This window comes from Bufo bufo, chromosome 6, assembly GCF_905171765.1.
Source record: "Bufo bufo chromosome 6, aBufBuf1.1, whole genome shotgun sequence".
Lineage (NCBI taxonomy): Eukaryota > Metazoa > Chordata > Amphibia > Anura > Bufonidae > Bufo > Bufo bufo.
This window is the reverse complement of record NC_053394.1, coordinates 240,267,482-240,279,529: the sequence shown is the minus strand read 5'-3', so window position 1 is coordinate 240,279,529 and position 12,048 is coordinate 240,267,482. Positions and strand designations below refer to the sequence as shown.

Here is a 12,048-nt window from a genome sequence, read left to right as displayed (position 1 = left end):
TACATATTGGGCATCGTCGCGTGCATAAAAGTCGTCGCTATAAAAATAACTAAAAATATAAAATAAAAACTGTGCCAAAACACCCATTTTTGGGCAAAATTTCAATTTGAATCCATTTTGCCGGTAATAAAGCAAGGGTTAACAGCCAAACAAAACTAAATATTTATTGCCCCGATTCTGTAGTTTGCAGAAACACCCCATATGTGGTCGTAAATGGTTATATAGCCGCACGGCAGGGCATAGAACGAAGGGAACTCCATATGGTTTCTGGAAGGCAGATTTTGATGGACAGTTTTTTTTTTGACACCATGTCCCATTAGAAGCCCCCCCTGATGTAGCCTAGACTAGAAACTCCAAAAAAGTGACCCCATCTAAGAAACTACACCCCTCAAGGTATTCAAAAGTTACTTTACAAACTATGTTAACCCTTTAGGTGTTCCACAAAACCAAATAGTGAATGTAGAAACAATTTTAGAATAATTTTTTTTTGTTACATTGCCTCAAACAAGAGTAATATAGAGCAACCAAAAATCAAATTTACCCCAAAAATAGTCCCAAAACAACAACCACCTTATCCCGTAGTTTCCTAGATGGGGTCACTTTTATGGAGTTTCTACTCTAGGGGTGCATCAGGGGGCTTGAAAGGGTACATGGTGTCAATAAACCAGTCCAGCAAAATCTGCCTTCCAAAAACCATATGACGTTCCCCTTCTTCTATGTCCTGCCGTTTAGCCAAATAGTAGTTTACGACCACATATGGGGTGTTTTTGCAAACTACAGAATCAGGGCAACCCATTTTGAGTGTTGTTTGGCAGTTAACCTTTGTTTTGCTCCTGGAAAAAATGGATTATATTGGAAAATTTTCCAAAAAATATAAATTTCAAAATTGTTTCTCCATCTGCCATTAACTCTTGTGGAAGACCTAAAGGGTTAATAAAGTTTGAAAAAACAGTTTTGAATACCTTGAGGGGTGTAGTTTCTAGAATGGGGGGAGGTTTCTATTATCTAAGCCTCACAATATGACTTCAAACCTGAACTGGTCCATAAAAAGTGGGATTTTGAAGATTTCTGAAAATTTCAAAATTTGCTTCTAAACTTCTAAGCCTTGTAACATCCCCAAAAAATAAAATATCATTCCCAAAATGCTACAAACATGAAGTAGACATATGGGGAATGTAAAGTCATCACAATTTTTGGGGGTATTACTATGTATTACAGAGGTAGAGAAACTGAAAATTTGAAATTTGCTAATTTTTCAAAATTTACGGTAAAAATTGTATTTTTTTATGCAAAAAAATTAACTTTTTTGACCCAATTTTAGCAGTGTCATGAAGTACAATATGTGACGAAAAAACAATCTCAGAACGGCCTGGGTAAGTCAAAGCGTTTTAAAGTTATGAGCACTTAAAGTGACACTGGTCAGATTTGCAAAAAATGGCCAAGTCCTTAAGGTGAAAATGAGCCCGGTCCTTAAGGGGTTAAGTGAGTCTCCTGCAGCAATACCATATCTGGGGAAAATTTCTTCAAATAATTGAAAACAAGAGACCTTTTCACTTTATCATTAAGTCCCCTGACGTTCCAGGAGATAAAGTTACAGCACGCCATCATGTAATAGGGCCGACCTCATACATCGCAAGAATCCCAGGACATCCAGGCCATTCACACATCCACGCACACCAAAAGACAAACATACATAACATTTAGTAACCCTTAACAGTAGCAATGTTAAGCATATTCCCCCCACCCTGCCCAGACCACCCCAACCTATCTGAGCCTATAATCCCAAACTTAAGGCTAGCAATCCCTGCTAATTCAAAGAGACCCAAGAAACATACTAAACAGTCCCCAATTTTAGACCTGAGAACATATAAATCTATTCTACAGTAAGTGAAGACGTTTAGACTATTGTAACGGATCTCCTAGCACCCCGACCGGGTACCTCCGTTGATAGATGCTCCTAGTGCTTCCTGAGGTCCCCAAGCACTCCACTTGACATCGTAAGCGCTGCAGACCCCACGAACCGCCGAAGCTTGGTTGAGGTCTCACCGTCTCCTACCTACCCTGGACCTACGACAAGGCTCCAGTGGGGGAATCTCTCCCAAATCCCGAGAGCAGGAACAGCTCTTACAAGAGCTAGTAGTTATGCCAGGGGAGTATAGCAAATCTTCAGCGTATAGCAATCCCCAGTGTCGATCAGTTACCCAACCACCAGCCTCAACATGAAGGGTAAAACAGGAACCTTTATTTGAACACACAAGCATTGATTTATACACATTTTCAAAAAGGTTACCACCCACAGGGTTTTGTAAAAAACAGCCAATAACCACGTACAATACACTCAGACACTCCCACACAAAATCCTCCCCTCTGCCCGTGATCCAATTACCTCACTCTGGGTTGATGCAATCATCACAAGCAGGAGAATACACAATGTCTTCTGTCCTGGAGACAACCGAGACGTAATTCAATTATCTCTCAGGACAAAGGACATCGCCAATACACACAGAGAGACAATGGAACAGACCTCACTACTCAGGGTATACAATGTCCCACCCTTTTCAATACACAGTTATTTAACATCCCAAAATGGCCCGAATTAGACCAGGGGTTCAAGTTAGTACAAGTCCTTTGTGAACAAAGGAAGCCTGGCTGATGAGAGGGCCCATAATCCTGGGGCAAGAGGCTGGTAGCCAGGCCCCTCCAAAACCCAGTGGTGAGGTTGGTTTCGCCACACATCTCCCCCTCCCAGGGAAGACTAACCAGATACCTGACCTCACGCCGGTCGGTATCCGAGTTAGTCTGGCAGTCAACCCACAACCCAATACTGGACCTGTTGAATTTTGGGGCCTGGCTCTGTTCTGTATGTCCCCAGCTGTTGAGGGGGCATCTGCTACTCCTTGCTTCCTTGTTGTTCTCTAGCTTGGAGCTGTAGGTACTTGGTGGGCAGAGGCCGACTGCGCTCTGCCCAGATGCCAGCTCTTCCGCTGGGGAAGCCGGTGTGGAGTCAGCCTCTGGAGAAGAGGATAGAGGAGGGCAGAGGCCAACTGTGTTCTGCCCAGATGCCAGCTCTTCCGCTGGGGAAGCCGGTGTGGAGTCAGCCTCTGGAGAAGAGGATAGAGGAGGGCAGAGGCCAACTGCGCTCTGCTCAGATGCCAGCTCTTCCGCTGGGATGGGGGTCAGGGAATCCTACCCCCACCCCAGGACCTTATTGCGGATCAGCCGGGGAGAGGAGGGATCACTTACCTCCTCCTCCTGGCATTCCTGCGGGGTTGGTGGGGACTCTGTACCGGCCGTCCAGCATCCCGGTAGGCCTGGTGCAGAGACTGCGGTCCCATCTGCATCATTGGAATTAGGGGTGCTGTCCCCCTGTGGTTGGGGAGAGGGACCGATTGTCTCCTCTCCCTTCAAAGTACACTGCCGCTGGGGATCAGGACCAACTGTCCCTACTCCCTGAGACTCCGGCTGCCGTTGGGGATCTGGGCCGACTGCCCAGCATTCCTGTAGGGCCGGTGGAGAGATCTCGGTCCCATCTCCACCTGCCATATGGGTTTCCCCCCAGGACCAGGTTCTGCAAAGGCCTCAAACAGGCCAGGGCCATCATAATCCCCACCCTTGGGTCTGTCGTGCTCAGCCATCCAGGGGGAGTGCCGAATCACATACCACCGTTGTCTAGCCAAAAGCTCCTTCCATACCAGGCTCTCCAGTTCACCCACTCACCCAGGGGCTTCTCACCCAGGGCCACTCGCATCCACAACTGCTGCTCCTCACTGGGGAGACACTCGCCCCGCCGACGCTGTACATCTTCCAGGGCCTCGTGCCAGACGCCTTTCCGGACTGCATCCCTCCAGTTCGGGTCATCCTTCTCCTCGTAGTGGAACGCTGTTTGAAGACTAGCCGATTCCATCCTGCTGTAGCCAGGGGCGCTGTACGGAGACTAGAGTTGCCCTCAATTTTGTAAATCCAAGAACGGCATCTCCGAGCTGCTTCTCCTCTCACTTGGACGCCATCCCACTGCTTGCCACCAATGTAATGGATCTCCTAGCACCCCGACCGGGTACCTCCGTTGATAGATGCTCCTAGTGCTTCCCGAGGGTATACAATGTCCCACCCTTTTCAATACACAGTCATTTAACATCCCAAAATGGCCCGAATTAGACCAGGGGTTCAAGTTAGTACAAGTCCTTTGTGAACAAAGGAAGCCTGGCTGATGAGAGGGCCCATAATCCTGGGGCAAGAGGCTGGTAGCCAGGCCCCTCCAAAACCCAGTGGCGAGGTTGGTTTCGCCACAACTATCTCAGCTCCCGCAGATAATTTGTACATCCGTACAGTGCACCATAGCATTAAGGCCTAGGGGGGCCCTAGAAGCTCAGCCTCTCCCGTCAAGCCAGTCCGAGGCCTCCTCTGGAGTAGTAAAGTATTTAACAGAGTCCCCATCTTGGATCCTTAAGCGAGCTGGAAACAGCATAGCATAATGGAGGCCCCTTTTCCCTCAGGCGAGCCCTCATCGCAGAGAACTGGCGTCGCATTTTTTGGACCTCCGAAGAAAAGTCCAGATAGAACGAGATCCTGGAGTTTTCAAATCTAATATCCTGTATCTGACGAGCCGCCGCCAGGATAGTATCACGGTCCCGATAATTCAGAACTTTCAATATGAAGGGGCCGGAGCCCCACTTTGTCCCTATGAATAACCAGGAAGGGTTCTCTGCAAGAGAGCGCCGCCAACTCGGACACCCGTCTGATGGAAGCGATAGCGACCAGAAAAACTACCTTCCAGGACAGGAGTCTGAGAGAAATCTCCCGCAAGGGCTCAAGGGGGAAGCCTGGAGCGCTGAGAGGACTAAATTCAGATCCCAAGGTGGTAAAGAAAGACGGTACGAAGGAATCGTATTTGCCACTCCCTGAAGAAACGTCCTTACAGGCCCCAGGGAAGCCAGAGGGCGATGGAAAAGGATAGAAAGCGCCGACACCTGACCCTTCAAAGAACTAAGGGCTAGACCAAGGTCCAACCCTGATTGAAGAAAGGACAGGACGGTAGGGAGAGAAAAATGAAGTAGGGCGATGTTCCGGCTTTCACAAAAACCCTGGAAGGACCTTCAGGTCCTGTAATAGATCCTGGACGATGCAGGCTTCCTGGCCTGAATCATGGTGCGTACGACATCCGCCGAAAAACCTCTTCGCGTCAGAATGGCGGTTTCAAAGGTCACGCCGTCAAACAAAGAGACCTTAAATGCTGATGGAAGACCAGTCCCTGCGAAAGATGGTCGTCTCAGAGGTAGTGACCAAGGGACGTGTCCTAGGAGACAGAGGTTGGCGTACAACGCACGACGGGGCCAATCCGGGGCAACGAGGATGGTTGGAATGCCCTCCATCCTGATTTTCCGAGGAACCCTGGGTAGGAGGGGGAAAAGACGTAAAGGAGGGAGAACCACTGCCAAGGGGAGATCAGGGCGTCCACGCCGCAAGCTTCCGGATCCCTGCTCGGGAGAGGAAGGTGGGAAGTTTGCGATTGAGCCTTGAGGCCATCAAGTCCACGTCGGGGCGACCCCAATGCAGCCAGATCGCCTCGAACACCTCCGGGTGCAGGTAAACCACTCGCCCGGAACGATCTTCGTCCTGCTGAGGAAGTCCGCAGTCCAGTTCTCCACACACGGGATATAGATTGCTGAAATTGCGAGTACATGGGTCTGTGCCCACTGTAAGATCTGGGCAGATTCCTGCATCACCGCAGAGCTGAGCGTTCCCCCTTGGTGGTTGATGTCCAGAGTATGTAATGGCTGTAGTGGACAGAGAATATAGAGTCAGTGCAACACTCGACTCCTGGAACGTAATCACAATATTATGTGCTATGGTGTACGCACTACATATTGTTGAGGACACATACTGGAACAACAGATGACCACAGAGATGGGGGACATTAGGACACCTAAGTGTTGCTGGGTAACCCCCCTGAGAGGAGAGAGGTTGTCATATTAATGTCTCAAACCAGCACCGAAGAAAAAGATACAACGTGGAAACAGCCACAGTATCCACTGGCGGCCCCTATATACCACTAGATGAAGAGTACAGGGCACCAGCATGTATGGATACTCGCTACGCCCCACTCGTAGAAGGTAAGGCATCTAGAGGCGTGGCGTAGTTGAAGCGCAGCATCCAAGATGTGTACTCATTCCCCACTTTAGCGGATCACTAGTGGAAGGGGGCAATGTACCGGAAGCATAGTGATGGCCATGCGACTGATGAAAAAGCACCCAGTGGTAGGGCAATACTCAGCTAAAGGAAGAGGTACCTCGACAGTCAGAACCGAGTCCAACGGTAGTGTAATTATCCTACCAATGGAGGGAGGTAATGTCTAAGGGAAGTACTGCATCCAGTAGTAGTGCAAATACTCCACCTAAGGAAGGGGATAATACATACGACAAGTACTGCTGTCTACCTTGGACGCAACCTTGGAGGATCACACCGGACCGAAACCGAACCACTGATTCCCCCCCCCCACTCAGACCGAACCTCTCCCGGGAGGGGAGGTGCGTCTGAGCGTGACCCTAGGGAGCGGGTGGGGACCGCTCTGTGCAATTCTACCTCTAAAGAACTCGCCCATGGCAGTTGAAGACTGCGCCGGTGGGATTTATCAACCAAACTACTTGGGGGTGAAATGGGAACTTTCAGAGGTCCAGCATTGGGTTGCACACGCAGTGCTTTATCAACCAAATGACCACGGAGGGTGGATTGGGAAGGTCTGGATGTCCCCCATTGTATTGCGCAGGCAGCGCTTTACCGACCCCAGAGGGCTATTGGGAAGGTCCAGATGTCCACCATTGGATTTCGACCAAACGACCCAGGAGGGTGGATTGGGAAACTGAAGGGTCCTCCTCTGTCCGTGATAGGACAGGGGCCCAGTCTGACAAAGACAGGGCGGTCCTGCGGTGATGAGGACTGAGGGGGGAGGACCCGAATGGACTTTTTAAAAAATAAAGAACTGGGATGCCCAGCCTCAATTGGACAAGAGGCAAAGGAGTTAAGTTCCTCAACATTAAAGCCCTGCAGATAGAAAACCATATAATCCTGTGCCAGCCTCAAGAGATGGCTGAACAGGAAGGGTTAACTGCCCGAGGGCGGGGCTCTGTGAGCTACTGGGGGAGGGGAAAGCAAGGCGGGAAGAATTTGCGCCAGACCGTCCCCCTCCCCAGGGATGTAAGTTGCGGGCTAGTAGGCCGCAAAGCCAGGGCTTAAAGTTATGGGACACGGCCAACTAGAATGTACTGCCGGAGCACAGAGGGCTGCGGGGACACAACTCTGCATGACCGCGGCCGGCGAAGAGGGCAGAGCGCTCACCCGACACTACCGCATTACTGTAGTGGCAGAGAAATGTGCCCGCTTGCGCACACCGGCCGGGGGAGACCATCGTGTGGGAGTGAAGGCGGGGCCTAAATTTATCGGTGCCTGGACCCAGTGCTGGCAGGATTATGGCGCTGGGGAGCGGAAAGCCTCCTCCGCTCCCCTCCCTGCATCCGGACCAAAGCGGTGCGCACGGCCGCCAGCTGTGTCTAATAGTGCCTACTGCACTAAGACATGGCCATTAACCCCCTATGTGCCCATGTACCGTCGGCACAGAGGGAGAGGGAAGGGAATGCCAACAGAGGAAGCTGGGCTAGGATAAATGAAGCCCGTGTCTGGCCAAGGAGGGAGAGGGAAGAGGGAGCCCGATGCTTGGCCAAATAGGAAGGGAGGGAGAGGGGTTAAACATACTCACCTAGTCCCGTGTACTCACCTTATCTTCCTCCTCTTTACCCTCCCTAAGTGGGCCCATTAGGTCACCTTCTCCAGCAGGGTCACCTCCTCAGCAGCTGGCACCGGAGTGGCAGGAGTCTGGTATGGCGGGAGGGTCTTCTCTTTGTCAGACCTAGGTGACCCCTTGGCTGGCGGGATGCAGGGGAGCTGGGCTGCCCTGGTCCACCTTGTGGGGGAGGAGGCAGTGTGGCGGACCGGCACTGGCATGCTCCCCCGGGAGAACAGGGAGGCTGGGCGACCACTGTTTCCCACCTAAAAGAGAAAAAAAATAAACTAAAATAAAAAAAATCTTTTAGGAGCTGCCCTGCAGAGCAGGGAGGTCTTGCCTCCTATTGACACTAGAAAAAACAAAAGCTCTCTCTCCAGGCTGGAGGGGGTATAGCTGCCAGGGGAGGAGGTAACAGCATTATCTAGTGTCAACGCCTCCTAGAGGACATAGCTATACCCACGGTTCCTGTGTCACCCAAAGAATATTGGCGAGAAAAGGAGATTACATTTTTAAATTTCACTTTTTTGGCGTATTTTCCATTTTAATTACTTTTTTCCTGTAACACATCAAGGGTTAACAGCCAAATAAAACTCAATATTTATTACCCTGATTCTGCAGTTTACAGAAACACCCCATATGTGGTCATAAACTGCTGTAAGGGAACACAGCAGGGACGCTGAAGGAAAGGAACACCGTATGGTTTTTGGAGGGCAGATATCACAGAGATAATTTTAAGTTGCCATATGACATTTAAAGACCGCCTGATGCCCTACAGTAGAAACTGTAAAAAACGGACCCCATTTTGGAAATTATAGGATAAGGCGACACTTATATACCACAAAATAGTAAAATTACTTTTAGTTGCTCTATATTACGCTTTTTGAGAGGCAAAAGAAGCAAAAAATGGCTATTCTGGCACAGGTTTTATTTTTTTTGTTTTTTTACGGTGTTCACCTAACAGGTTGGATCATGTGCTATTTTTATAGAGCTAGTTGTTATGGAGGGGACGATATCTAATGTCTTATTTTTCTTTTGTTTCAGTTTACAATATATAAATAAAGCATTTTTTGAAAAAAATAAATAAAATAAACATGTTTTTGTGTGCGTTCCCGTTTTCTGAAAGCCAGATTTTTATTTTTCGGGCAATTATCTTATGTAGGGGCTCCAGTTTTTGCGGCATGAGGTACTATTTTGGGATACATAGTACTTTTTGATCATTTGGTATTACACTTTTTAAGATGCATGGTGACAAAAAAAAATTCTTTTTTGGCACGGTTTTAAATCATGTCATTTTTATAGAACAGGTCGTTACGGACACGGTGGTACCCAATATGTCTTTTTTTTTATATTTTGGTTTTAAACAATAAAAGATTTTTTTTTTTTTAAAGGGAGTCTTTCATGCCGAATCACCCTATTAACCTAATAACAGACTTATGTCCACGGCATCCCCCCTATTAAAACTGTGCTTACCATATGTTGCTTGCTATCATCGTTCCTCCGAAAACCACTTTAATTCCGTATGCAAATTAGGCTGTGAAGGTGCTCAGGCCCCTGGGTCATTTTCATACCAATCCACTCCCCCACCGCCGCTTCTGCCGGCCCTTCAGCCGCGTCTGCCCGCCCTCGGTCTTTTCTCTATCCTTCCTCCTACTGTCTGTAATCCCGCGCATGCGCCGATGACCACGATATTGGCGCGTGCGCATTGAATGACCACAGTCTGGCCGGGGCATCACAGTTTACCGTGCGCATGCGCCGGCCCGGGCCTAACTTACGTTCTTGCCGTGATGCTGTGATCAAGGCAAGTACGTAAGTTAGGCAGACTTCACAACCTAATTTGCATACGGAATAAAAGTGTTTTTCGGAGGAACGATGATAGCAAGCAACATATGGTAAGCACAGTTTTAATAGGGGGGATGCCGTGGACATAAGTCTGTTATTAGGTTAATAGGGTGAATCGGCGTGAAAGACTCCCTTTAAACTAAAAAAAAAAAATGTTGTTATGTCTCCAATTTCTGAAAAGCATATCTTTTTTATTTTTTTGCCGAATGTCTTATGTAGGGACTCATTTTTTGCGGGATGAAATGACGGTTTGATTGGTATTATTTTTGTGTAAATATGAATTTTTGATCGCTTGGTATTACACCTTTTGTGATAAAAGGTGACAAAAATAGCTTTTTTTTTTAGCACAGTTTGTATTTTTTTACGGTGTTGACCGGATGGGGTGGATCATGGGATATTTTTAGAGAGCAGGTTGTTACAGATACAGCAATTCCGAATGTGTGTTTTATTATTATTTTTTACAATTTTATATGTCTCTTCTTATGGGGAAAGGGCTTTTTTTTTATTGAAACAAATTTTTTATGGTTAAAAATACTTATTTCATTTTTTATTATTTATTTTTGTCCCACTATGGGACTTCAACATTTCAGGGTCTGATCCCCGTTTCAATACATCTATATTGTGCTGTATTGAACTGTCAATGCCTTAGGCCTCTTTCACACTACCGTATGGCTATTTCAGTGTTTGGCGGTCCGTTTTTCACGGATCCGTTGTTCAATTTCCGTTTCGTTTTTCCATATGGCATATACAGTAATTACATAGAACAAATTGGGCTGGGCATAACATTTTCAATAGATGGCTCCGCAAAAAACGGAACGGATACGAAAGACATACGGATGCATTTCCGTATGCATTCAGTTTTTTTTGCGGACCCATTGACTTTAGGTGAGCCACGGAACGCGATTTGCGGCCAAATATAGGACATGTTCTATCTTTACACAGAACGGAGATACGGAAACGGAATGCATACGGAGTACATTATTTTTTTGTGAACCCATTGAAATGAATGGTTCCGTATACAGAAAAAAAAACAAAAAAAAAACGGTAGTGTGAAAGAGGCCTTACACTGTAAAATGCTGACAGTTGCCTAGGGGAGACAGCCCTGGGGCTGGATCTCCTGGGCTTCCGCAGCTGGCAGTCCTGATGCCTGTGCAAGGCATCGAGGCTGCCATAGCAACCATCGGGTCCCCGTCACCGCAGCACAGGGACCCAATGGTGATGTACAAGCTTCTGCAAAGCCCCTTTATGCCGCGGTCAGCGTGACTGCGGCATACAGGGGGTAATCGGCCGATATCTGTATTTTCACAGATGCTGGTGGATACAGCTTGGGCCCGGCCCTCAGTTTTAGCTGGGCCCTTGTTGCTAATCGCGGCAGCATGTATTGGGCAGCCGGTTAACCCAAGGACGAGAATGCTTGTCCTAAGGCGTAAAGTACCAGCCAGTTAGGGCGTCCATTCGCGTCCTAGGTAGGCAACCTGTTAAATAATGCCATTATGCATAAAAAAATACAAGCCCTCACATAAATGACAGAAAAAAAGAAAAAAAAAATCTTTAAGTTATGACATTTTTGAATGCCAGGAGGGGGAAAAAAAACTTTTTTTGCTTAATCTTTAAGGGGTTTAAAGACAATTAAGAAGCACAAAAATGCATGCCAACTGTAAAAGTAAACTAGGTTTCAAGTAGGACCAAAAATATTTCCCACCCGGGTAAACTAGGGGTGGCTGAAATTTATGGAGACCACAAGATTCAATTCACAATATCTGTAATCTGTTTTGAATGAATAATTCATCACCTGGCTCATCTGTTCAATTGGAAAATTGTTACTTACTGTAAGATTCATGAAACTGAGAAACTTCTTCAGCATTTCAGTCATTATTGAGAAGTCTCCATTGGGTAAATGGCTCCGCACAGTAGTCACATTGATCTGAAAGGCACCAAATAGGTTACTTGTACTTCGCTGACAATTAAACAGAATTATTAATACTGTAGTCGATGTAAACTTAGCTGAACTGTTTAGACATGCGACTCAGGCTGGATGATAAATTTGGTGCAGGAATAGACACTTGCTTAAACTTTATACCAACCATTGGCCAGCTTAGGCTTCTTTCACACTAGGGTTAGGCTTGTCCGGCAGCGCATTAACACTCGCACACGTGTGCTGCCAGTCCAGGCAGGCCCCATTCACGATAATGGGGATGGGCTGGAAATGCAGCCATGGTTCGTACTGATCCGGCAGGCTTTTCCCCTGGTGGACAAGCCTAACGCTAGTGTGAAAGAAGCCTTACTTTGAGACAAGATTCTGTCACCTAGATTTAGCATACACAGCCATTTATAGGGTCTGCCAGAGTTCCTATAGCATGTCGCAATATACCTATGCCATAGGTATGAATGCTTTAATTTATTCAGAAAATCGATAATATCACTATGCAAAT

General features: G+C 47.4%; 1 protein-coding gene across 1 annotated transcript in view; it reads right to left on the bottom strand.

The window, feature by feature from the left end:
- WAPL (WAPL cohesin release factor) overlaps window positions 1-12,048 on the bottom strand; it is a 132,272-nt gene that overhangs the window by 20,912 nt on the left and 99,312 nt on the right. The window contains exon 18 of the mRNA XM_040438857.1: window positions 11,445-11,540. Coding sequence (XP_040294791.1) covers window positions 11,445-11,540 — 96 coding nt within the window. The remainder of the gene's footprint in view (window positions 1-11,444; window positions 11,541-12,048) is intronic.